The sequence below is a fragment of the Lacerta agilis genome, chromosome 12, assembly GCF_009819535.1.
Source record: "Lacerta agilis isolate rLacAgi1 chromosome 12, rLacAgi1.pri, whole genome shotgun sequence".
Lineage (NCBI taxonomy): Eukaryota > Metazoa > Chordata > Lepidosauria > Squamata > Lacertidae > Lacerta > Lacerta agilis.
In genome coordinates this window covers 48,901,810-48,928,568 of record NC_046323.1, presented here as the reverse complement: position 1 = coordinate 48,928,568, position 26,759 = coordinate 48,901,810, and the positions used below count along the sequence as shown (strand labels likewise).

General features: G+C 43.1%; 1 protein-coding gene across 2 annotated transcripts in view; it reads left to right on the top strand.

Annotated features, from left to right (window-relative positions):
* The first annotated feature begins 4,219 nt into the window (after positions 1-4,219).
* CTDSPL (CTD small phosphatase like) overlaps positions 4,220-26,759 on the top strand; it is a 61,823-nt gene continuing 39,283 nt past the window's right edge. The window contains exon 1 of one of the 2 annotated variants that reach the window (XM_033164890.1): positions 4,220-4,912. In XM_033164890.1, coding sequence (XP_033020781.1) covers positions 4,657-4,912 — 256 coding nt within the window. In that variant the 5' untranslated portion in view covers positions 4,220-4,656. The remainder of the gene's footprint in view (positions 4,913-26,759) is intronic. The other variant, XM_033164889.1, reaches the window with a different exon arrangement.

Genomic DNA, 26,759 nt, shown 5'->3' with positions numbered 1-26,759 from the left:
ACATACACTGGAGCAACATCTAAAGTATACCTGTATTTTATAGCCCCTCCCCAAAAAGACTAGTAATTCATACATCATACCAAGGGATACAACATTTCAGGGTACATAGTTCCTGAAGCTAGGAAGAATTGGTCTTGAGAAAGGTCTTTCCGAGCAAAGTGTTTTTGTGTGTGTGTGTCTACGAAGGAGTTCCAAGCATAAAGGGGAAGGAGGGAAAACAGGAGGCCATGTTCTCTCTGGTCCTGCTACTCACATTCCTCAGGTGTTTTTCCCTGGGATGAATGTGCCCCAGATCTACAATCTCTTGCTTGTCTGGAGAATGAGTGCATGTATGTGTAAAAGAGGGATGGATAACCCTCAGGCCTGGAGCTCGAATTCAGCCACCAGGGCTCTCTCTCTCCAGCCAACATCCTCCTCTTGAGCGACACCCACTCTCTGCAGGCCATGCCCCTCACCAGCCCTGTTTAGAATCGTAGAATGGTAGAGTGGGAAGGGACCCCTGAGGGTCATCTAGCCCAACCCCCTGCAAGGCAGGAAGGGGCATAGTTGGGCCACCGCTGAAGCTGACAGAAGGCACCAGTGAGGCCACCTGGGCCTGGAAGCGACAGTTACGGAGCACCCCCAAGCTTAGGTGAAGCAAATCAAATCAAATGTTGAAAGACACCAGTCTTTCCACCAGTCTTGATTTGCAACGCTTGTGCCAAGATGGGAGACTAGTTTAGAGCTGCTAGAGAACACTCGACAAAAGAGGTTTAAAGACTGCCTCAATGCAAATCTTAAAAAATGTAGTGTGAACACTGAGAACTGGGAAACACTGGCCTGCGAGCGCTCCAGTTGGAGAACATTTACCAAAGGTGTCATGGGCTTTGAAGACACTCAAACTCAGTATGAAATGGAGAAAAGTGCTAAGAGGGAGGCACGCTTGGCAAATCCACACCGTGATCAACTCCTGCCCAGAAACCAATGTCCCCACTGTGGAAGGACATGTGGATCCATAATTGGCCTCCACAGTCACTTACGGTAAGGTTACCAGGTGTCCCTGTTTCAAAATCAGTCCCCATACAAAATCCATTGAAGTTGAAAAGTGTCCCCGGATTCATTGAAAACAAATCTGGTAACCTCAACTTACGGACTCATTGTTGAAACCGTGTTTATGGAAGACAATCTTATTCGGCCACGAGTGATCGCCAAAGAAGTTAGAGAACAATTTGCAGATCAGAAGATGAAAAAGAGGAGTTGGGTGAGAGACGGGGGAGGGGTGGGGAGAGATATCTTTCCATCTCTGGAGTGGAATGCATAGCCTGGGATTCCCCAAAAGTGCCATGTGGATATTCAGAATAATCCTGAGGAATTTGCTTGGGGGGGCGGGGGTAGGTTTGCTAGAGTGCAACTGAGGATCCACCCCAAAAGAAAACATTTGCAGCTGTGCCCTTAGGATGTAATTGTACGTGTGGTTATATCAAGATTAGTTTTGCACAGTGTTTTCCCAGGGCACAAACTGGATGGTGTGAGCTACTGCACATGCTCCAGTCCTAGACTTCATTTTAGAAGTTCTCCTAACTAAACTGAATTAACTGTCAATTACTAATTGGAAACCAGCACGATCATCCCCTCTGTCAACGTTAAAAAAGAGAAAGCACAGAGGATAATGAAGAATCCTCGCACAGAGGTTTACTCAAAGCCTATGAAAGAGAAAAAGAAATGTTTTGAAGTATTCTTGAGAGAGAGATTGTTTCACTCGGTTGATGACTGCCAACAGACACACCTGGACAGAGAAAAGGTCCTGGGAAAAACAGCCTCTTCCCTCTGGCAGTTTTGCAGGTGCCTTCATTTCAGCATAATGTCGAAAGAATGCATTTTTTAAAATACGAAAACGTCACATATTTTGAAGTCATGTCAGGAATTTTAATTGTTCCTTTCCCCCACCCCATCAGGTCTGTCTTACAACTCAAAGCAACTGTGCCTGCTGAATGCTGATATTCTTTTTAAAGCTGGGGGCGGGGGAACTTGCAGATGTTGCTGAACTACAACTCCCATCACCCCCAGAAACCATGATCAATGGCCAGGGATTATGGGAGTTGCAGTCCAGCAACACCTGGAAGACCAGTTTCAACACAGCTGCTCTGAAAAGTCCCCTCTTCCACAGTACGGATGAGAGCAGAACATTTTTCATTCTCCGAAAAATTCTAGAAGCCAAAACAGCATATACTACTATAGGATGGGAGCTTTAACATTTGAATTGGAAGTTTTTGCTTGCTCTTCCTTCAGTATCTTTTATACTGAGCTTTTACCTTTTACCTGGTATGCAAATATATTTAAATTAGGGCTGCAACTGGCTGGATTAACTGATTTAAAAATCCAATGAAAAGGTGTGCCACCTGTTTAGTTGGGTAACATATGCACAGTATTTTAAAACTTGTTTATGAAAACCCCAGAAAATAAGCTCCATTTTAGAAGAGATCATTCTCCCTCTTCTCACAGTAGGAATCTTTCTTCTGAAAGAGATACCTGCTACATTCAACATGGGCATCAAAAAAAGGGAGGAAAAGCCTATTATTCCTGCTTCCAAAATATTGGTTGAGTTTTTGTTTTGTTTTTTTACCAAAATGCAAATTAAATATACAGTACAGATTAGTTAATCAACTAAAATTATTCAAACGGATTGTTGCACTAATTGGAATCTGATCAGTTAATCTACTAATGCTGCACAGTCTGGGAAGAGATGATTTTTTTAATTAATTATTTTTTAAAGATACATTCTGTGCATGCTCAGAAGCACCATCTTAAATCAGGCATTGCTTGGTGGGAGGGACCAGGCAGTGGGGGGAGAAAACCCACTAGCTGTGCACACATCATACATTGAAAGCAAACCTCCCCACGCCCCCAAAGAATCCTGGGAACTGTAGTTCGCACCTCCCCAGAGCTACAATTCCTAGTACCCTGGAACCATTACCCCCCAGAAATCCTGTGTGGCAGCGGGAACTATAGTTCGCCCATCCAGAGCTACAATTCCCAGCGCCCTTAACTCTTGGGGTGTGTATGCTGCCAACCTATGCCGTGCATCACCCCCCCCCCCCGCCCCAGACAAGGCACGCCTCCCTTCCCCCCCCCGCGCCCCTTTCGGGGATCGAACGCGCCCCACACACCCCTCGGACCAAGAACGCAATCAAGAAGCAAGCCCCGCCCACGCCACTCATTTCGAGGACCCCCACCCCACCCTCCAACCCTTGGACGCAATCAGCGCAATCCCCGCCCATAACGCCCACCCTGGTTGGACGGGCCAGCCTCTTCCCCCGCCTTGACGGACAGCCAGCGCTCGGCCACGCCCCGTTGTTTACCGCTCAGGCAGGCAGGCAGGCGGGCGGAGGGAGGGAGCGAGGGAGAAACGGGGCGGGCGGGCGCGCGCAGTTCAAACCGCCCCCCCTTCCCGCCCGCCCGCTCGCTCGCTCGCTTTCCCCCGGCGCGAGGCGCTCGCTCGCTCTCCTTCCCGCCTCCATGTTGTTGCCTGAGGAGGAGACGCCGCTGCTGCCGCCGCCGCCACAAGGAGGACGGCGGGAGGCGGAGGCTGAGGCGGCTCCTGTCCCGCGCGCGGCGGGCCTGAGGGGAAAGCAGCGGGGGCGGGCGAAGGCTCTGGGGCGCTGAGGGAGGAGGAGGAGGCGGCGCCTGGGACTGGCGCTGACAGGCGAGGAGGGGAGGCTCCGGGAAGGCGAGCGGGAAGGCGGCTGCTGCTCCTGCTGTTGCTGTTGCTGCTGCTGTGGCGCAGCGCGGAGACCGGCCTCCTCCGCAGGAGCTGCCTCCCCTTCTCCCTTCCCCGTTTTCTTCTTCTTCTCTCTCCCCCCCCTTTTCCTCCTCCCTCCCTCCCCCCCCCCAAGAGCTGCGTCGGGGAAGGAGGCGAAGGAGGGATGAGATAATCTCCGAGGGGAGGGGGGGAAGGGGGGAGGACAGGACAGGGAGGGGCGGGTGGGGGCTTGATTAGGGGAGGGGGCACGGGAGGGGAGGGGGAGGGCTCTTGTGGGGTGGGGAGCACCTCTTGCTCCTCCTCCTCCTCCTGGAAAGGGGCTTTCCCCCCCTTCTTCTGGCGGGAGGGGGGAGGTAGGTAAGTTTTGGGATCTAAATAGAGTGGGGGGGGAGGAAGGAAGGTGCTTCCTCCAGATGAGGAGGGGGGGTCTGAACCCTCTTTTTTTGGGCAAGGGGATTTTTGGGGGGAAATGGTAGATCAGAGGCACGGTTTGGGGGGGTTACATGTAGGGTGTTTTGAATTGGGTTTTTGGGGGGAGGGGTAATACAAAGCCTTGGCTTTGGGGTGAGGAGTGTGAGTGGGGTGTTGTTTTTTTTAGGGATCAGCTCAGGGCAGCCATTTAGGAGGCACAGGACAAATCGGGGGTTCTTGAGGGGGTGCGAAGGTGAGCCGCCGTCAAGATCCCGTATCTGTATTTTCTCTACTGCTGTCCTGAGGTTGCTGTTCAGGCGGGTATTTTTGTGCCTGGAGTAGGGATTTGGAGTGGCACTGGTTTTTTTCTTTAACTCAAGAGTGGGACAGGGTTTTGCTATAGGTGGGGTAGTCTTTAGATTTGGGGTTCCCTCCCCTCCATCTTTTTTGACTCCCTCCATTCTTTGAAGAAGGAAAGAGGACAAGGCACTACAGAAGAGACCTGTATGCGTGCTGCCTTCTATAACAATTTTTTTTTCTGGCTTCGTTCCTGGAGGAGTTCTTTTTTCACACATAAGTCTGCCTCTAGATTTCCTAAAAGGAAAACGAATAAAAAGGAACCCATAAACGCACATCGAACCTGCCTCTGGGAGGGAAATAGCCAGGTGAAAACGCACTCTGTTTCCATGGACAACCCGTCCATTATCACCCAGGTGACTAACCCCAAAGAGGAAGAAATCCTGTCTTGCTCTCAGGATAAAGGTGAGAAACTGTTCTCTATGTGTACACAATACTGTCCTAATGGTTGCATACAAAATGGGCAAGTTTTGTTTTTTTTAAGTTTTCCTGTAATATTCCTTTCAGCATCGTGCCAGTGTAGACTCAGGTTGCTGCTCTGGTGTAGCACCTCAAACCACTTCACTTAACTGTTTTGCTTCAGTCCAGCAGTAAATTAAGACATCACTATAGCTATTGAAGTGGAATGCATTTTTGTGCCTCTCTGTGTTTTGTCTCTACTCCAATTGGTGTTGAGTGCAACTCGTGTAACCTTGTTGTTCCTCTGCCAGCTAGAGTTTGGGACAAGTCCAAGCTCTAGGGAGGCAGACCTTTATTGAACTTAGTAGGGTGGTTTTGAAATCTTGGCATTTGGGCACTGAGGAATTTGTGTTTTTTGGAAGAGGCTGGTGTAAACATCCTTCAAACTGTGGATTAAATGATTGATTTGGAGACTTTTGGTTTAAGGTGTTTTGCGCTGAAACAGCCAAAAATGGTCAGGGAAAGCAATAAGGTGTATGTAGTGTGTAGTTTGGATGTAAAGATCCTACCCATAACATGCATTGAATGTTGCCCTCCAGTTCAAAAACCAGGTCAAACTGTTTTCATTTTTCCTTCAGCAAAAGCAAGGCTTGAACCAAGATCAAGGTGGATGGTCAAAACTTCAGAATTTAAGGGGTGTTTTAGACCAGTGAAGCATGAAAGAAGTCATTGACTGTGCTCTCAATGTGTGGTGCCATGGGCAGTCCTTAAAAAAAAAAAAGGACATGAAGTAAACCTGGTGGTTGTTTTACTGTAGTGTACTGTGTCTGCTCCAGTTCTCTACTTGTTTGGTGTGGCTAATAGGCAATAATCTTTGTCATGATGGCTAGAGTATCCTGCTGTGGAGTAGGGGTTTGATATCCTTTTGATTTTGGTTTACTTGTTTTAATTCTGTGATTTCCCTCATACCATTCATACTCATCATCACCATCATATAAAAAAGAAAGCCGTTATTTTGAAACCAATTTATTGTTGTTAGTTAAAGCATTCATCCATGTTGGATAATCCTTTTCCTTCTATAGTGAGGAAGCTTTCAGATTTTTCAGGTTTCCAAACTGTTCTTTGGTCTTGTTCATCATTGTACATGGTCTTGTAATAGGGAGTCCTGTTACTAAAGAGACCAGTCTACTTAAAACAGAACTGTGTAAGGTTTACATTGGTTTTTTAAAAAAATATAAACCCATGTCTAACTGATAAATATAGTGGTGGCAGTGGAAAATGAAGAACAAATGTGAGAACTTACTAGCAACCTATGTACTAAGGTGTTATGTTCAATGTGAGCCACGGTTAAGAGGGAACAGGCTATGGGACTGCATGCTTGATTCCCCTCCCTGCCAGATCTTAACCAGAGTTAATGGTTGCTAACAAACACGATTAATACTAACCACTGTTGTGTCTTAGCTGGGGTTGGAACTTTGCTAGCAAACCATGATTAGTGTTAACTCCCATGTTTCATATTCTAGTTTTACTCATGTGCGTAGAGGGACTGGTGGGGAAAGAACATTTGATCTAGTAGCCTGCTCCTGATTTTGAAGGGGGGAAAAACCCACTAAGATACAAGAGCATTACAACTGCATTGGCTCAAGGAAATTTCCTAGTACTCCTCATTACTGGTGTTATGTTGAAGCAGTTGTATAAACCAACACTTGTCAGAAACAGATGATTTAATTGAAAAACCTATTAAATGCAAGGAGTGAATCAAGAGACCTTCTCTATCAAACTCTGGATATTGGAGACAATCAAGAGAGGACTGTCTCCTGTATGCTCTGCTTATAAGCTTCCCGGAAGCAGCTGACTGGCTACAGTTAGAAAGGCAGGACTAGATGGGCCCCCTGATCAGATTTAACAGATTACCGGTATGCACCTGGAGACTACTTGTCAGGACCCACCAAATTGGATTGTCTTGCTAACAGTCAGGATTGTGTCCCTCTTCTTCAATGCAATCTCATGCATGTTTATTCAAAATAAACTTTCCCTGTGCTCAGTGGGGTTTATTCCAGCATTAGTGTGTTGGGTTTAGGAAGCAGGAGCCAGGGAGATGAAGGTTTGGTTGGTTGGCAAGCAGCACACATGTTCCCCTCTGGAGTTCTAGTGAAAGTTGGGACTTGTTTTGGCAGCAGATGATGGAGCTGCTCCAAGTGCCTAAGCAGCCCACCACCAAAATGCCCAGCCACAACTTCCTCTAACTTGATGCTAGTGAGCTGTAAAAAGAAATAGCAGAATTACACAACAGAGGATTTTAAATTTCATACTTGGGAGTTAGTGTATATAATTTTGTGGGTTTCCCCCAGGTAGATCTTTAGATAAGAGGGTGGTTTCTTGAAATGCAGCAAAGGAGGCGGGAAATAACTGCTTGTGCAGCTGTCTTTTTCATGTTGGGCCTGTTTCTACAGCTGTTTATGATTCTTATTTGTTTGCTTTGTCTCCTCATCGCCATTGCCAGAGGGTGATGAAACACTCGCCATGGTGAGCGTGAGGAGTGGAACGGTGGACCCCTGCTACTAGTGAAGCTTTAGTAATGTTCAGGTGTTGACACATCTGCTTGCCAGTTGTAATTGCTCTGGTCCTTTTGGTGTGCAAAAAGCCAGAAGCACACAGGTCACCATCAAGAATTCTCATTTGTGCTGAGGTTTGGAGCAGGAAAGAAGAGATTTTGTTACTCTTACCTTCTCAAACGCACAGCACAAATGGGAGAAAACCCTGCCTACCAAAGCAGTTGGCAATTACAGCAAATGGTATCTGGATAGTAGGCCAAGTCAACATTCATGGACTATTTATCCACATACAGTATTGACTTTACAGATGGGCAGCATGTCTGGAGCTAGACAACTTACAGCATAAGCTGTCTCTGGAGCTGCTTTATAAGTTTTTGTATGCTTTCTTCCTCTTGAAAAAATTAGTTCAGCATTTTAGCTTCCCTACAGATTTGAAGTACCGGTAGTTTAGGGTGAGAGAAAGTGGCTTGCCCAAGGACACCCAGTGAACTTCATAGTTGAACAGAGATTTGAACTTTAATTTCCCACATTCAGACTCAATACTCCAGACCAGGCATAGGCAAACTCAGCCCTCCAGATGTTTTGGGACTACAATTCCCATCATCCCTGACCACTGGTCCTGTTAGCTAGGGATCATGGGAGTTGTAGTCCCAAAACATCTGGAGGGCCAAGTTTGCTTATGCCTGCTGTAGACAGTATTGCATGGAGGCAAATAACACCACCTGTACTCCATATAGATAGCAGTTGGTAAGCAAGCCTGCTTCAGACCAATAGCTGGCTTTGACCTTCTCATGATGTGGTGTCATCATGTCACATAAAATGGATATGGGCTGCTTTTAAAGAATGACACAGTTACTGGTCAATAATGATCACTCTTATTGTATCAATGGAATAAGTGAATTCTTCCCAGCCCGATAACGAAGTTGACCCATATTGATGTAAACTATTTGGGCTAAAGCTCTTTCATTTATAGCAGAATTTGTTAGGATTCGACTCATAAAATGACTTAAGAAAACAATGGTTTACATACAGTTTGTGTTAGTTTCTAAGTGTGCTCTGAAAACTTGATATTAAAGTAACAGAAGATCAACTACGCAAGCATGTATAAAAATACATAGTTTTTATAATACGATATGAACGTTTATATTTCTAATAGAGGGTGTGTGTGTGTTTTAAAAACAACTGTTGCGTAACAAAATTTCATTTGCAATAATACAAGGAATGGATACAGTGTTGATCAAATTTTGCATTTTCAAAGTTGTAATCAATGTAACTTTAAGGGCCATGTAATGTATATGTGAGCATGTGTCAGGTGAACCTAGACATTTCTGATCCAACTACATGTAATGCTAAATATGTGTGAATCTTTTTTTAAAAATGGTTTGCTGTGGGTGAGAATCAGGACACTGGTGTGCAAGGAGGAGTTTCCTAACTTTTCCTTACCACACCATAGTCTAGACAGTCCACATAATAATGTGTGTATTTTTGTTATATGTCACCTTAAACTGTCATCTGTCTCAAGCCATTTTGAAGGAGTTGGATAGAACCTGCAACAACGAAATCATAGCCTCTTGTGGATATTGTGTGTTTAAATGGTCAAACAATACATTAATAAAGCATTGCTTTTATTTCATTAATCAAAACCATTTCCTACAAATTACATCTCTTTGCTATTACAGGCCTTTAACTTTGTAAACATCAAGAGATTGCAATTTTGATCCTTTTACGGAGATGCAAAACAAAAGAAATCTACATTATGAGAGCAGTGATGCTGTACTTCATCATTGGTTAGAGTTCTAGGTGTTAACAAAACCACACACAAATCTAGTCATGCAGACCCCAAGCTTTTGTCATTTCATCAGTGTAGTTTGGGAAGAGGGGAATAAATTTGTTCCTGCTATAGTGAGGAACCACTTTTGTCCAGAGGACCAGATCCAAAAGTAGTCAATTTTCTGCATGCCACTTTGAGACTTGTGTTATATGTTGCAAGGTGCAGGAAAAGTGGACATGGCTGGGCCTTATGACCCAAAGCCAGAAGCCAGGCAGGCCTGATTAGGCACAAGAGCCAGAGGTTCCCAACCAAAGATGTATATTATTGCAGTTTGTAAAGTGGCTGGATGTGCTCTAGACCTTTAACGTTGCTTATAATAGCAAATTACTATTATATAATAAAATGCCTAGTTAAAAAATCACTCCGGGCAATGTGGCAGATTATCTCCTGCATACAGAATTGTGTACAAGTGAATATCAGTCTGCAAAACACTTGAGTTGTTTGCTTAGACCAGATCTATATACCGGGTATATGTAGTGGACTAAAATATGACAGGAAACTAGGAAGCTGCTTTATGCCAAATCAGACTAATGATCCACTGAATTCAGTAATGTCCACGCTGACTTAGAGCAGCTCTCAAAGCTCTCAGACAGGAAGTCTTCCCAAACCTTAAATGGAGATTGAACCTAGGCAGATGTCATGCTACTGAGCTATGACTGTTCCCCATTTCAGGTCAGCTTCATCCGCATTTAGCAGTCCATGACTGCAAACCAGTGGACAATTGTGTGTGATTACACACACACACACACACACACACACACGGAATACCCATAAAATACCAGAGAAGCAAAACCAAATGTATAAGAGGGTGAGACTTAGTAGTTCCAAAGCATAAAAGTATCAATGAATTTGTGAAGTCTAAATGTGGTGTTTGCTAACTGTAGACACATCACATCTTCCAGAACTACAGTCACTTCTTTTTGCCTTCAGCGAAACTTCCTCTCAAAAATGCATTAGATGGGCAAGAGAGTAATGTTAACCAATTATGAAATGCCCACAATAGACTTTTTAAATATATGTCTTTGAAAATTTTATAGCCAAGGAACAATTTACTTTCACTTGTGTCCCCACCCCCTTGTTTCCTGGTGGATTATGACAACTCTTCCTACTCTTAAATATTGCTAAGCAGCTGCTGCTCCTTCCCTAAGCTGGGGGATGTTATTTGTTTTCCAACTACAGTTTGAGTTCTGTATTAGTTTTCCGCTTTCTACTTTGGAAAAATAGCAGCTTTTAAAATACAAATGAGTCATCTTGGTTTGAGCTGTTTTGTGTGTGAGCTGTTCTTCCCCCACCAGTAGTTGAGGGAGTTATTCTTTCCTTAATCCAGTGGCCAGGAATCCTTGTAGGAGTTTTTAGCTGAGTGTGATTGACAGATTTATGGAAGAAAATTTGGATTAGTGTAAAGGTTTCTTCAAATAAAATGAATTGATCACATTTGACAGCTCCTCTATGTTTTTAAAGCTTGCAAGCTGCATGTAGATAATCTTGTGCGCATTGCATATTTGTTCCTACATGAGAGTTTTACCAGTTTCAAATAGTAACCAGTGGAAAAGTGCTCCCCCAGCACCCACCCACCCACATACAAATAAAATTTCATTTTCTGATAGTTGAATCCTATACAGAATCCCACTAAATTCGGTGGTGCTTACTCCCAAGTAAGTGATTGTAGGGTTACAGCATAAAGCTACCTAAATCCAAAGGAAAGAAAATCCTAACCCTCCCCCCATACTATTCTAGCTAGCCTACGTGTATCCCATGGAAGGAAGTTTGCATTATGGTTGGCAAGTCACTTGTTATACATAGTTGCAACCCTTGTGCAATAAAAATAAACTTGTATATACTTGCAACAGTTTTTCACCACTTGTGCAGTTCAGCTATTTTAGGACATTTTATCCTGAGGATTGCTGGTTTTGGAAACACTATGCTCAAGTTAAAATTACCCAGGCAGCCTTAATAACCTTTCCATTTTCATGTTGTCTTCCTGTTATCTTGTAAGCTCTGTGTCCAGAAGGCAGAAACTTGCTTAGGCCACAGAGTTACCTAACTACAAAAGTCTTGGTTTCTGCAAATCTGGAGATTGAGGCCCAAATTTTGGGATGGTGGCAGGACTGAATCTTGAAATGCAGACCTCCCTCAATCACTTGTAAAGCAGGGAGTGTAGGTAATATATAATGCAAAAAGAAGTGATTGGGAGGAGTTGCTGAAGAAGAAGAGTTTGGATTTGATATCCCGCTTTGTCACTACCCGAAGGAGTCTCAAAGCGGCTAACAGTCTCCTTTCCCTTCCTCCCCCACAACAAACACTCTGAGGTGAGTGGGGCTGAGAGACTTCAGAGACGTGTGACTAGCCCAAGGTCACCCAGCAGCTGCATGTGGAGGAGCAGAGACACGAACCCGATTCCCCAGATTATGAGTCTACCACTCTTAACCACTACACCACACTGGCACTACGCCTATGCCTGCTGCACACTATTCCCTAAAGTGCTTTTTCCATTAAATGGAGGTTCAAGGGTGCTAGGCATTGGGGGAGAAAAGGAAATGGCAGCCTGGGGTCAGGTTCCCTTTCCTGTCTGCCAGTTTGGTGTCTTAAAACCTAGACACTTTTTTACAGATGCTTTGAGGGTCTAGTGTACCTTATATGTTTTCACATTGTGAGATGTGTACATCTTCCAGCTCGCTGCTGTGTTTTCCTTTCTCCCCCCCACCCACAATACTTTTTTTTTCAAAAATGTTGTTGCTCTGGAGCTCTGACCAGAAAGTGACCTAGTGTCCTTTACTTTGCATCTTTCATTCCTGGTCTTAATTTTTGGTCAATTCTTGGTTGGTATCCTTGGGGAGATTTGTTTGTTTGTTTCATTGACAGAATCATTACTGCTCCATTAACATTGCTCTTCTCTTGACTTCTTCCTCTTCGGAAAATGATGGTGTTAGGATGTAGCATTGGTTTACAGGTTAACTGTTTGGAAAATGCTTTGAACTGATGTTTATGCATATTATTATCTCGCATAAATGCTGTTATGTTTTAGTCTTGATGGTGGAAGATGTTAGCTGTGTGTGCCACACTTAGCTAGCCAAATTGCCTCTAGAAAGAAACATTTGACTTGGGGTTACACAAGGGCATCATAAACATTGCTGTAACATTCACAGCTGTTGCAAGAGCTGTCCATTACAATAACTGCAATCAATTTAACGTGTATACATAGGATGCCTTGTAGCAAGGTTAAAGGTGTTTTACATTATTCTCTGAAAAATGTGGAAAGGCATTACCAGCGCAGGCATGAGTTCTTCCTAATACTGGATACTTAAACTTTCTTCAATAAGGTTGCAGTTCAGATAGGGCATAAAATGCAAGGAGCTGGCTGGTTGAAGGTTCATTAGTATTGCAATAATAAAAATGAAGGACACTGCAGCAAGGAAGTGAAACTTGGCCCAAAGTATATTAGCTTTGTCAGCACTTTGGCAGGAAAATAAATTATCTGAAGTTTAGATATCTTGTGGTTGAAACTGCCTTTATTGTCATCTTAAAGGAACATTGAGTCTTTAAATTCTTCCCCCCCCCTTTACTGAATATTTTATTTTATTTCAAGATTCAAAGTTACACTTTGTCACTCAACAGTTATAATTCTATTCTACAGTACTAATGACTTCCCGCTCACCCATCATCAATGTTTATAATCATGATTACATACAATTGCATTTTAAACTTCTATCATATCCAGTTTCATCCTTTGTAACAGATGTCTTACTATGTTCTCCTATTTTTTTCTTAGGGAATTTAAATTTAAATAATTTAAATTTAGTATTAGCTGAGTATTGCAGTATTAGTTTCTCCCACTTCTCTTTGCCTTTGTTGAAGGCTGTAATGTGACAATGTGGATATATGATGCCTGGTTTATTTTAAAGCACTTATATGCTGCTTAATATTTCAAGAAATATCTCAGTTTTTCACTGAGGTTCTGCTCCTAAGTTCCTTATAAATCATTTGTCTTGTGATGACGCTTGCTTTGGTGGTGGTGGTGGTGGTGATCGGACCTCCATGTGCTCTTGTTTTTCCTGTTGTTGATTAGCATTGAGACTAATCTAGCTTACTTGCAAGGGTATCATGCAAAGTATACACATGCACAAAAAGTCTATGGGGTGAGTAGGCAGAGGGGAGGGACATTAAAAGTGACTCTACAAGTTTAACATGCATTTCTGCCCATGCATGACACTGAGGTGGAGAATCTTAGAGAGGTACAGTTCTCAGTTAGATACAAATAAGCTGCTTTCTTTTGAGTCAAGCCTGTGATCTACATAGTCCAATGTCATCTACCCTGTCAGCAGCTCTCAATCTTTTCTGGCCTGTAATCATTTGACTAGTGACCTTGGACTCTGGACCTAGAATTTTCTACCCTGTCACTGATCTGATATGTCCCATCTGTACATAGGTGCTGGGGTGATGATGGTGTTTGTATCTTAAGCAAATGTAGGCCACCGATGCTTCAAAACAAGACAAATACTTGTGCTAAAAACTAGAGTGGACACAGTTTTTAAAAACACAGTAAAACAGAGTTAATATTGTAACCAAAGAATAGAGGCAGCAATATCATTGCAATTTGCACATTTAATCATTCATGTTCATGTCATAACAACTAAACTGAAATGGGTTATTGTTATATTCAAAATAACTGGGACACGGGTGGTGCTGTGGTTTAAACCACTGAGCCTCTTGGGCTTTCCAATCGGTAGGTCAGCGGTTCAAATCCATGGCCGTGTGACAGGATGAGCTCCCGTTGCTCTGGCCCAGCTACTGCCAACCTAGCAGTTCGAAAGCATACCAGTGCAAGTAGATAAATAGGTACCACTGCAGTAGGAAGGTAACTGGCATTTCAATGTGCTCTGGCACTCGTCACAGTGTCTCGCTGCACCAGAAGTGGTTTAGTCATGCTGGCCACATGACCCGGAAAGCTGTCTGTGGACAAACACCGGTTCCCTCGGCCTGAAGCTAGATGAGTGCCACACCCCATAGTCGCCCTTGACTGGACTTAACCATCCAGGGGTCCTGTACCCCTTTACCTTTTTACCTATTCAAAATAGCTCTAGGCCACATTGGGGGATAGGGCTAGTAAGTAAATTTTTGTGAGGTGACAGTGTAAGCCAGAATCATTTTGTGTGTATGCCCCAAACTAGGATAAAACAGCTTGAAACTTATCTAGTTTCCATTACTGTTATTAAAAAATATGCTGAAATCCCAGGGACTTCTCTGGATATGCAGGCACTTTGCATTAAGAGTTATTCAAAGCAGTTTGCAGATATAAAAGCAGCAATGATTCAACGAAACTAAAAACAGCAGCAAGAAGATGAAAAGTTAGCACTAATCAAAAGCTTGTTTTTAAAGGGATGTCCAAGTGGAATACAAATAAGGAACAAAATAAACCTAACCTCTTTGAGCATGGAATTCCCCATATGGAGCACCACAGCAGAGAGAACTTTGTCATGTCTTGTCACCAGTGTTCAAAACTCCCATTGTTCTATGTGCAACAGGGAATTTTATTAGTGCAAGCAGTTTCTGATCTCTGGGTGCAGTACTGCGCCTAAAATTTCAGATTAAAACTGCAGAGTGGGAGGAAAGAAGGACCTTTTTCTGCTTCCCCACTTAAAGCTGATTTCTGAAGACATGAGGAAAGAGATATAATCTTAAGAATATTAGGGTGGTGGGCAGGCAAAGGACTAGACTAGGGCCCAGCAAACTTTTTCACCAGGGGGCCTCTCCACTGTCCCTCATACCTTGTGGGGGGCCGGACTATGTTTTTTGGGGAAATGAATGCATTCCTATGCCCCACAAATAACCCAGAAATGCATTTTAAATAAAAGGACACATTCTACTCATGTAAAAAACACGCTGATTCCCGGACCGTCCACAGGCCGGATTTAGAAGGTTATTGGGCAGGATCCAGCCCCCGGGCCTTAGTTTGCCTACCCATGAACTAGACCATGCGAAAAATGAGCATAATATTTTAGCTGCAATCCATTCATTTTCAGCTTTGTATTCTTGTTATAAAAACATGTGCCTAGACATTCTGTTGTTGTGCCCAGGTTTAAGGTGCCATTTAGCGCCTGTGTTTCATGTATCAGTTTCTAACATTGTTTGTCACCAGCTTTGCTTTGGGGGATGATGGGACATGCAAGAGGGATGCAATGGCTAACCTCAAAGGATGGGCAGATTCACATAAGAGGATATGGACTAAGCAGGAGGAGAGTGCCTTACATTCAAAACCTAGTTTTTAATGCCCACAGTTGTGATTCCTCTGAGGTGCATCAGTTTATCAAATTTACCATCCCTCTTTTTTCTGAGTAGTGTGACTGTTAAGTTCTAAAGGAAAATGGCAATCTTCCAGTTCAGTGGTGCGTGGGAAGAACCTAGCAGCGTGGGGATCATGGTGTAAATGTTTCCTGCTCAGAAAAATGTCAATATGTATTAACATAAAAGAAATTGTTTACGGTGTAGGAATGAGGATGCATTTATGTCAGCTACTAATACGCTGACTTCATCTCCCAGGAGTTGTTAACACGTTGTCTAAAGGACCCTGGGATTGCTGGGACTCTCCTAGGCCTAGTAGAGCTACCCTCCATTAAACATTTCAAGTTTCTTGCTATGACTGCCCCTAGTTTAACACCATCTATCTGTTTTTATGAATATAGCAGTGGCGGGTGGACTGGAAGTGGCCAGCAAGCCAAATCCTCATCTACTCTGCCCTGCACAGGTCAGGCAGGGCCCACCTGTCAATCATCAGGGCTTGCATAGTGCTGTGCACAGACCATAGCAATACATTTCTGCCTTAGGGAGCTTACATAGCCATTGCTGCCCGTATTCCTCAGTTTCACTTTCTGCATTTGCTAGTTATAGTTCTGTACTCTGAACACCTGTGTCACCCCCATCCCCAATTCTTACCTTGCTCTGAAACCTTACTTGCCTACTAATGCACTTCTTGCTTCTGTTCTCCATGCCGCTGCCTTGCTGCTCTCTTCCAATGTTCTGTCCAGCTTTGAGTCTTCTGATTCTTCTCACCCACCTAGGCTACCCAAGTGGACATGCTTCTGCCAACATTCTCTTCCATCCTCAGCCCTGCAGAGACCACCTGGTTCCTGTGCATTTAGTTTGGATGTTAAGATGTTAAGATTATATATCTGTTCATAAAATGACTCTTTTCACCATGAAAATGGACTCCCATTTTAGGTCAGTCAAGGTGGTTAAGTATATTGTAGGTGCTTTATAACTTCGGCCTACTTTGTTAGGTCAACATCTAAAACTAGGTTTTTATAAACCATAAGCAAACCACTAGAACTAGCAAGGTTATGACATTTAGTCTGACCCTTTTACAAAGTGGGTGCGAACTCCATAGAGACTACAGTGACTAGTAGGTTCTTTACTATGAAGAAATATGAATCACTAACGGCTATTCCAGATATCTGGGCTGCTCCAAATATCAAACTTTTTTAAAAAACTTTTTTGCAGTTTTTACAATGCAAGTCTTATTTATTGAAAGCTCGGTTTTGAATGTTATTAAAATGCACTACAGTGGAACCCTGGGTTACGTACACGATCTGTTCTGGGTTGCGGTACGTAACGTGGGCGTGTGTATCACGAACGCACAAAAAAACCCGGAAGAAGCGCAATTTGAGCGCTTCTGTGCATCCAGGAGTCGCGCACGCTCCGGAAACACTTCTGGGTTGCGGGCGTTCGCAACTCAAACGTCCACAACACAGGGTGTGCGTAACCCGGGGTACCACTGTACTTTAAAAGATGCACAATGAAAGAAAAACCTAAAGCTAGAATTGCACTTTGTTGTTATATTTATTTAAGACTGGGTCATGCCTTTCAAACTGATCTGGTATTTTATATACTGTATATGTATATATAAAACCCCACTTCTCTGTTATGTTAGATAAAGTATGTTAATAAAATCTTTTAGTGAAATAAAGCTAACATTCTGGTGGATAATACAGTACTCATAGCATGATTTCTCCAGGGGCAGCACTGGAGAAAGTAGCTGAGCTGCTGTGGGAGTAAGGTGAGAACAACTCCTCTACTCCCCACCTTTAGCTGAAGTGTATTCCACCTTAAGCCTGAAACATCCAGCAGCTTGTGACAGCTGAACTGAAATACCGGTACTGACTCACCAGCTCCCTAATTACAGTTGCCCACATGCTGCAGCAGGACACTTGGCTCAACCTTCCCTCAGGATGCTGCTTGGAGTACGAGATAAAAGTCCAGTTTGTGCTGGGTGGACAGTTGGTGGGCATGCTGCCACTTGGGAAATAATGAAGATTGGGGCAGCAACCCCCCTGATAAGTGACAAGGGCTATTTTTGTAACCCTAAGTGAGAGGCAGAAGGGGGGTGTCACCCCAGGATGGTAGACTAAAGTCAAGGAGGCTCCCAGATGATGGGTGGCAGAATCTGCCGTTTTATTGAGGTGGGAAACTACTGGATTATCATCAGGCTACCGGTAGTTCATATGTTTGCACACCTGCACTTTAATGTGGCAGCTGTGCTGTATCATTGCACCTTAAAACTGCTGCTGCACTGCAAAAGTGCTGGATGATTGTTGCATATTGCACATTGGCACTTTAATTGCCACTGTATTGTAAAACTGCTGGAGGATTAATATAGTTCATGCTGTGCACAATTGCAATTTAAAATTGCTGTTGCGCTTTGTATACGCTGTTGCAAAAAGAAACTGTACCTTAGGTTTTGTAAGAAGTGCCTTTTGAAATGACATACCTGCACTTTAATACTGATTATCGCTGCTGTTGTGCTAGCTGCTGTAACTTTAACTGGTTTAAAAAATGGTGGCAGAAGGGAGATTTTCTGTAACATTGTAAGTTACTTTGAAATTTTGTTATGTTACGTTAGCTACTATGCAGATAAACATTTTTACAACTTCAACAACTGTAGAGCTGTGGGGGAAGGAAAAATGTGATGCCATTAAAGGGTTGCTACCCTTGTCAGAACCTGCAGAGTCATGCTGGTCCACCTAACTTGTTGGTCTACCCTCTCACCTGGTGATGCTGTTGCTAAATGACAGGTCAGTGGAGAAGTCTTCCCCTTTGGGGATTTCTAGCTTTCTGGACTCAATGTATATCCCCAGCACTAAATTATTCTTGGGGTCCAGTATCCCCACCCACAATGATTCTGTGGAGGAGTCTGCTCCAACCTGTCTTTGACATAGAGTGACACGACCTCGGGTATTTCCTGTTGTATGCTTCCTATTGAGTTTATAGCCAGGGATAACCGTGTCCCACTGGTTCTCTCCTTTCCATTTGGAATATGAATTAAAGAGAACCCTTCTTTAAATGTGTATATGAAAAGTTCTAAAATAATGAAGCTTCATAAGCCGTTGGTAAAATCCTTGTGTTCTTTTAATATTGTGTAAGATTTATGGATGCATCACATTTTGGTTGTCTTGATAGCGTAGGGCACTTCCATGCCACATAGTTCTCTTTTAGTGGTGTACAAAATATTTCAAAGTTCCCTCTGTCATGATGAACGAACAGCTGTGGATGGTGTAAAGCAGCATTACTGTATTAATAAGATACAAGCCTGGGGGCGGGGGAGTACTACCCTGTGTTTGTATGCTGATTGGAGAGGAGAGCTTTTCTTCCACAGTAGCTAAAAACCATGCAGGCTGGCAGAGGAGGGACAGAGTGATCCATCTGTCTTCTAATGGGCTGCTTACTTAGTCTGCATGGAATTCAATTCACTCACTTGTGTGAGCAGAGGCAGCAATGTTCCTGAATGCCAGTTGTTGAAAACTGCAGGAGGGGAGAGTGCTCTTGTGCCGAGGTCCTGCTTGCAGTTTTCCCATGACATCTGGTCAATGCTGGGCTAGATGGGCCATTGACCTGATTTGGCAGATTCTTCTTACGTTCTTATAGTCTTAAACTTCTGGTCACCTGTGAATACTGGGAGAGATGTAGGCAAAATCATGATGGACAAGGGACGCTTATGTGGTTTCACTTTCTAACTTTTTCCTCATTGTGCGGCTCCTTATCTGTGTTTCAAAATTGGAAATGAGTAGAATTTGGTGCCTCTTTCTGACCTCCACACTGAGTACCCACAGGACACACGTTTGGCCACACAAATGTGAAAGAATTGCTTCCACTTTTCTTCCTGGAGGCACATAATTTCATTAGGAAGTTGTGATAACTGTAGCCTTCCCCACCTTCCTGTTGAAGTCAATGCTTAATTTGGTAGGTGTTTGCAGATAATCTCTCCCCTCCCCCTCCCCCGCATTTGCTGGTGTTAGCAAGAGTGGTGGTTTGTTTGGTGTTTTTTTTTTTTTTAAAATGCTGGTAGCTTTAATGAAACAAGGCTTCAATCTGCAGGATTAAATTTGAGGCCCAACTTCCTGTGCAAGGGAAGCTTGAGTGTGTATGAACAGCAAAGGCAGCCAAAAGGGAAAAAGGGTAATTGGACAAACATAGAAGGTTCAGTTTACTCTGGCATTGGCCAGCTACTGCTTGGTGGACTTCCTGCCTTGGGAGGAGGCTGACATTTTGGGCATTTGATGTCTGTGAAGCTGCTGTTTGACCAAGCCCAATTAGTAAGCATGTCAGGCAGCTTTTTTTCTCAAAGCAATCTGCTTTTACCTCTCATAAAAGAAAGAAAAGAGAACATGGGTAGGCGTTTCGCATATCAGTGTTGGAAAAAAATTCTGATGAAGTCTGGAGATGCTCATATTGAGTGTATAAAACAAATACTGTTGATGGGAGAACTGTGTGTTTTGGAAGAGTGGTGTAAGGATTATGGCCCTTATTTTGAATTGAATTTGTTTTTTGCATTAAAGCAGCAATTTAACACATGATTTAAGTTCTTTAGAAAGATAATTAGGAGTTCCTATTAAACCGTTGTGCTTGCTTTTTCACACAGATAGTTCATATTATTTTGTCATGTACAAAATCTTTCATTCCCTTTAGGTGGGTCTTCCACAGCGTTCCATTTCAGATTCAGCTCAATGACTCCTATTCTTAGCAGATGCAGCTTCTACTTCTGCTACAACCATATTTTCCCACCTTTGTATTTTAATATCCCCTTTCTTGCCAACAAGCAGGATCAGAAGATCAAAGAATCCTGCCGCCTTGCGGCTGTCCTTCAACCTAGATTTCAGTTCACATGGTAGGCAAAGGTTTGCTGTTCAGTCATCTAGTTCTTATATGCTGCAGTCCCTTCCACTAGCTTGTTTTTGAGGGACCATCCTTTTTGAAGACATTTCTTACGATTTCTCATGATACTTCAAAAGGCTTCTGGTGTTTTAAGGGGAAATGCCACAAAACACCTGACCCCTGAAATTACACTCTTGCGGCCTTGTCCTTCTGTATTCCATGCCCTGACTTGGCAGTGCCACCTTTCATGACTAAAACCAACAACAACCTGACAGTTCATCCTAGAACTTCTACCTGTCATCTGGTTCATTCAGGATGGAGGGTTACTTATTGTGAGTCTAAGAAAGGCTTGCATTTCTTTATCCCTGTTTGCTGAACAGGCAAGGGAAGCTGACTTTGCAAGAGGCAAGATGGGGTTTACCATCGTAGCAGGAACCTGCCATGGGCAACTGTAAGGAAGTTTTGTCCACAATATTAATTCACCCTTCAGTCAGTTCCAATGAACAGAGTAAGAAGTTTTGGCTGCACGATTCTGATAACCTTCATCATTCACTGCCTACAATGGATCAGCTGAGAACATATAATCTTCCTTGAGATTGCTTCAATTTCTGCTCCAGAGTGGCCCCTACAGTGGAACACAAATGATTTACAACCTTCACTTCAATATTTTTAAGACAAGATGTTAGGAACGTGGGCAGGTAGTATCTTGTCTGCATGGTGCCTTTGGCAGGGATGAAACTAGGCTCATTTTCACCCAGGTCATAGACCCAGTTTGGCACACCCACCCACCTTCATTTGCACACACACACAAGCTGGAAGCCTCAATGGCACCCCTCTGGAGGCTTCACCTGGGGCAAAAAAAAAAAAAAGAGCTGGCTATCCCTCCTGTAGCTACAGCTCTGCCTTTGCGACAATTTTATCAAGGCTGTGTGTAGCTCATACATGCTTTAACATACTGAAGCTTCTATGGCCCTATTGGAGTTGTGAATAAACCTTTACAACCTATTTTGCATCCACGGCAATCTTGTAAATATAGGGAAGGGTATTTGTGATTCTGCCAAGGAAAGGGATAAGTTGCCAACCTCTGCTTTGAAGAGGCATAAAGAATTTAAGTATTCAAATATCATGCAGCCTATCTTTAAGCCTGATACAGTAACAGAAATATATATAGTAGACTTTATTTGTATGACTTGCAAGACGTCTTTATTTACATTTTGGTCAAAAACACTTTGCTGTTATCATTAGCAATCTTTTAGGTAGAGAGTAGTTTCAAAATTCAAGAGTGTTTTTCAGCATGCTTAAGTTATTTCTAGCTTGTACCATAATAAGATTTGAGTGCCTTGGAAGAAAAGAAGATACAAAAAGCAGTGAAGTTTAAATTGAATCTCTGGTGAGAGGCACACCTTGCCGATTCCCAAATGCTGCAAACAAGCACTGTGTGATGGCTATCTCAATCCTCCTGTGCTTGAGAGCTTCCTAGCGGCATCTGTTTGACCACAGTTTGACATACTGCTTCTTGAGATGGATCTTCAATCTGAGCCAGGTTGGCTACCGTACTGCTGTTATATCTACTGCCTTGAAATACAGTGGTACCTCGGTTTATGAACTTAATCCGTTCTGGAAGTCCATTCTTAAACCAAAACCGTTCTTAAACCAAGGCACGCTTTCCCTAATGAGGCCTCCTGTTGCCGGTGCCCTTCCACCATTCGGATTCTGTTCTTAGACCGAGGTAAAGTTCTAAAACGAACACACTATTTCCGGTTTTGTGGAGTTTGTAAACCAAATCATTCTTAAACCGGACTGTTCTTAAACGCAGGTATCACTGTACACTTCAACAAAATCTGGTGTGGTGTGGTTTTGCAGTTTTTAGACCAAAGCGCACACAGTTCCAGCATTAATTGCTGCTTGAAATTTCAATTGAAATTTCAGTGTATTGTCTTAACTGATACAAATCTGTTTGCAGGCTGATTCTCATCACATTTTAAATATGTCAGTGCTGTAGAAACTAATACAATGTATATTGCTCAGAGAGGAGAACCTTTATATGAGCAGACCTCCCGCTACTCAACCATTTTCTGCCTGGCCCAAAGTTTAAAAAGAGAGAAAGTATAAAGCTGTTGTCAGAAAACTTCTAGTTAGTTTTAAGGGCCATTTTATATGTTCTGCAGAAGCCGCCGGTAAGGCTTTTCCTGAGCTCAACCACTACAGACCACGTGGGGATTGCAACTTTCATATTATTGTATTGTACCACCCCTTCCCACAGTAAAATATCAAAGGAGATGAGGCTGAAACTTTTCATTGATGTGCCTACTTAGAGAGTGTTCTTAATATGGGTGAGTATCAAAATACTTCTTGGGTTGTATCCAGTCTGGCAGAAGAATTCTTGCACAAGAGGAATTCCCCATCCTATCTTATCTGCCCCAGTACAGGCCCCCACTCCCTCCAAAAGAACTCTCCAGTGCATCAGGGCTCCCAGGAAGGGTGTGGGACAGTGGGCCACAGTGAGCATGGGAGCACAGCACTGTATACATTCCTTGACAACTGCTGAAAGTATAAACTGATCCTCAAATCCCTTTCATGAAGACTGTTGATGATATACAAATGACACTCGAACCCCTCTTTGGCTTATCCCTACAAGATGATAATGTCTGATGGAGCACTATGTATTGCTCAGCCTTCTATTTGCTACATGAAATAAAATCCCGAGTAATCACACACTGTTCATATATCTCATTGCTTAGTTTGCATGTCACCCAGTAACAAAAGGCTGTCATACACTGATAAATAAACATAGAGCCCCTTCTCCCTCCAGCAACTTGGTAACAAGATTGTACTTTGACCATGTGTTTTGTCTGATCCTGATTGTGCCCCCTAGTTTCAGCCATAATACAAACACTATCTTGCAGTCCTTATTCCAGCCCTTGTGTTTATGCTTTCTTCTATCTTAGTTATATTGGACTAGTTTCTAGTGTATGTGTATGTGTATCTGGTCTGATTTAGCTGACCAGGCAGTTATTGAACTGATTCTGCAAAGTTGTGGACAATGACAAGTAATGGGCTCAAATAGCAGCTTGGACAAATCAGCACTTTGAATTTGCTATGGTCTGGTCATTAGATACCAACCTCCAGTTCTTACTCTGCAAAGGGGATTAATAAGCATCTATCTCACTGTGGTTGTTAGGGAGAGCAAGATTATTGTAATAATAAATCCTTGTCTGGGGTTGCTGTTACTTGAAGATGAATGCCTCTTGTTTTTCAGCTGCCTTCATTCACAAATCTTGCAAGCTTTCCTCAGAAACTAGGCTTGCATTATTTAGATCCCTTTTGACTAAATCAAGAAATTGCAGGGTGGGTAAGCTTTCATAGCTGGACCATAAAGAAGACTGATCGCCAAAGAATTGATGCTTTTGAATTATGGTGCTGGAGGAGACTCTTGAGAGTCCCATGGACTGCAAAAAGATCAAACTTATCCATCCTTAAAGAAATCAGCCCTGAGTGCTCACTGGAAGGGCAGATCCTGAAGTTGAGGCTCCAGTACTTTGGCCACCTCATGAGAAGAGAAGACTCCCTGGAAAAGACCCTGATGTTGGGAAAGATGGAGGGCACAAGGAGAAGGGGACGACAGAGGATGAGATGGTTGGACAGTGTTCTTGAAGCGACTGGCATGAGTCTGACCCAACTGTGGGAGGCAGTGGAGGATAGCGGTGCCTGGCGTGCTCTGGTCCATGGGGTCACGAAGAGTCGGACACGACTGAACAACAACAACAACAAAGCTTTCATATATGTTCCCAGACATGTTAACATGCTTGGATCATGACAGGAGATAAATCTTCCACATTCCCAGGAGTCTATCAGATATCTAGGTGACCAAGCAGAAATAAAATTATCAGCCTTTATTTAGATAATATTGTAAATGAGTGAAAGGCATCTTGCTGTGAAAATGACGACAATATTTCCCCCCCTCTGCATTTATGCAATTGGCCATTGGCATTGCTTTTCATTAATTTATGAAAAGCAGTTAATTATATAAGCACAGCCTCATTATTTGGTACTCAATCAGGAAAGTTTCAGGCATGCTGGGAGCAAATAAGCCTCCTCATTGCAATTCCCTCCATTAGCTGGCTTTGTAAAGACTTCAGAAGAGTTCGTTAGGGCTCAATTAGGAGTCAAGCAGCCTCAAGGATTGCAGGTGGCAAGCTGGTTCAGGCATAAATTGCATGGTTTCCAGAAGGCTTTTCTGTAACAGTTTCCCAAAGCTCTGGCAGGAGAAAACAGCATAGGCTGCGGCTGGGTAACAGCTGACCTAAATTTTAAGAGGTCACTTTGGATTACTTGGGGCTTAAACTGTGTGCTTATTAAATTAAATTTCGTTACAATCACACTATCATTTTACTTCGTAGTGGTACGCAGTGGAGTCTTGGCCACTGGGGCTGCTGTTTCAGTATTTTAACCTTTGTATGTTTTATAGCAGGCACAGGCAAACTCTGGCCCTCCAGATGTTTGGGACTACAATTCCCACCATCCCTGACCACTGGTCTTGTTAGCTAGGGATGATGGGAATTGTAGTCCCAAACATCTGGAGGGCCAGAGTTTGCCTGTGCCTGTTTTATAGTGTGGGTGCCAATTTTCTTAATTTTCTTGCTTTATCTCTTTGTAAATTGAGGGTTTTTTTTACAATCAAGCGGTGTATAAATTTAATTTATTTCCCTAATCACGGTTCCTCTCTAATGGGAGGCTGTGGTTTGTGAGGAGGAGTTGGTGGTGCTAATAGTTCAGGCATAGGCAAACTCAGCCCTCCAGATGTTTTGGGACTACAACTCCCATGATCGCTAGCTAACAGGACCAGTGGTCAGGGATGATGGGAATTGTAGTCCCAAAAGATCTGGAGGACCGAGTTTGCCTATGCCTGTAATAGTTCAACCCATTAAGCTGCATCACACTTTGAGTAGAATATTGCCTGCACATTTTCCTTCTTAGTAAGCCAACTGGAAAGAACCTGATTGTCTTTACACCTTTTAAAAACACAAGCACACCAGAGGATCTAGAGACTTAAATATCTTCTTTGTCATGAAGTGCTATCTGTTTGTAAAATTGCAGTGCTTAAGTATCTACAGTAGTTTGGTAAGGTATGAAGGAGAAAGAATCAGAACATTTTGGCCACACCCTTCTGATTTGTTGTCAGCCCCACCAGATCCAATGGGCACCAGCCAATGTTGGTGGTATGTTTCTGCACTGGGATTAATATTCCAAGTGTAGGAAGCTCTCTTGGACACTACGTCGTGGAAGGATGGGTAACAATATTTTAAATTATTAAGATGTTGTTTCAAACTTCACAATGGAAATGTTTTATTTCCTTGCTACTAATATTGTATATCATCAACTGATTCCAGCTAACCTGGACAATCAATCAATATGTCCCATGGTAAAATTAGCACCCAATGTAGCTAAAAACAAAACCCCAAATATAAAAATATAGCTTTTAAAATACAAAAAACCCTTATTACAACATTGGCAGCATAAAATAAAGATAACATAGGAGCCAGTGCCAAAACTGGAAAAGGGGAAATACGTTTTTATTAGGTTGTTCTTCAGGCTGTATTTTCACAAAATTAAATTTAAAAACTGGGCTAGAACCTTGGATCAGTTATCAGCTGTTCCATTTATATGTGGGAGAACATATTCTATGGAAAACATATTTAGCTCTTCAGACACACCCATAATCTTGCAGTCTAAAAAGTTTAAAACAAACAAAGGAGAGAGTTTTATAAACTTCCAGCATGCCTCCTGGTGGTGAGTTGGTGCTTGAAAGCTCCTTTGCAGATGCTGTCAGAAACTTTGCAGCCAAGTAGGGTTCCCACAAGGTCCATTCCTGAGGTTGGCTAGTCTATTCTGTCAGCAGTTATTAACTCTGCTCACTTACCATGGCCTGGTAGCCAAACTGCGGTAAGTGTCTATGTTTGCTTCCCTGCGACTAGCCATTTTCTCCAGAACTGCAATTTTTGCTGTAATAATACAGTGGTACCTCAGGTTACATACGCTTCAGGTTACAAACGCTTCAGGTTACAGACTCCGCTAACCCAGAAATAACGCTTCAGGTTAAGAACTTTGCTTCAGGATAAGAATAGAAATCGTGCTCTGGCGGCGCAGCGGCAGCGGGAGGTCCCATTAGCTAAAGTTGTGCTTCAGGTTAAGAACAGTTTCAGGTTAAGAACGGACCTCCGGAACGAATTAAGTACGTAACCAGAGGTACCACTGTAATAGGCTAGGAAAACTCCTGCCCCTGCCCCTGCGTTTCCCATTCCCTTGCTTAAACACATTGGCATTT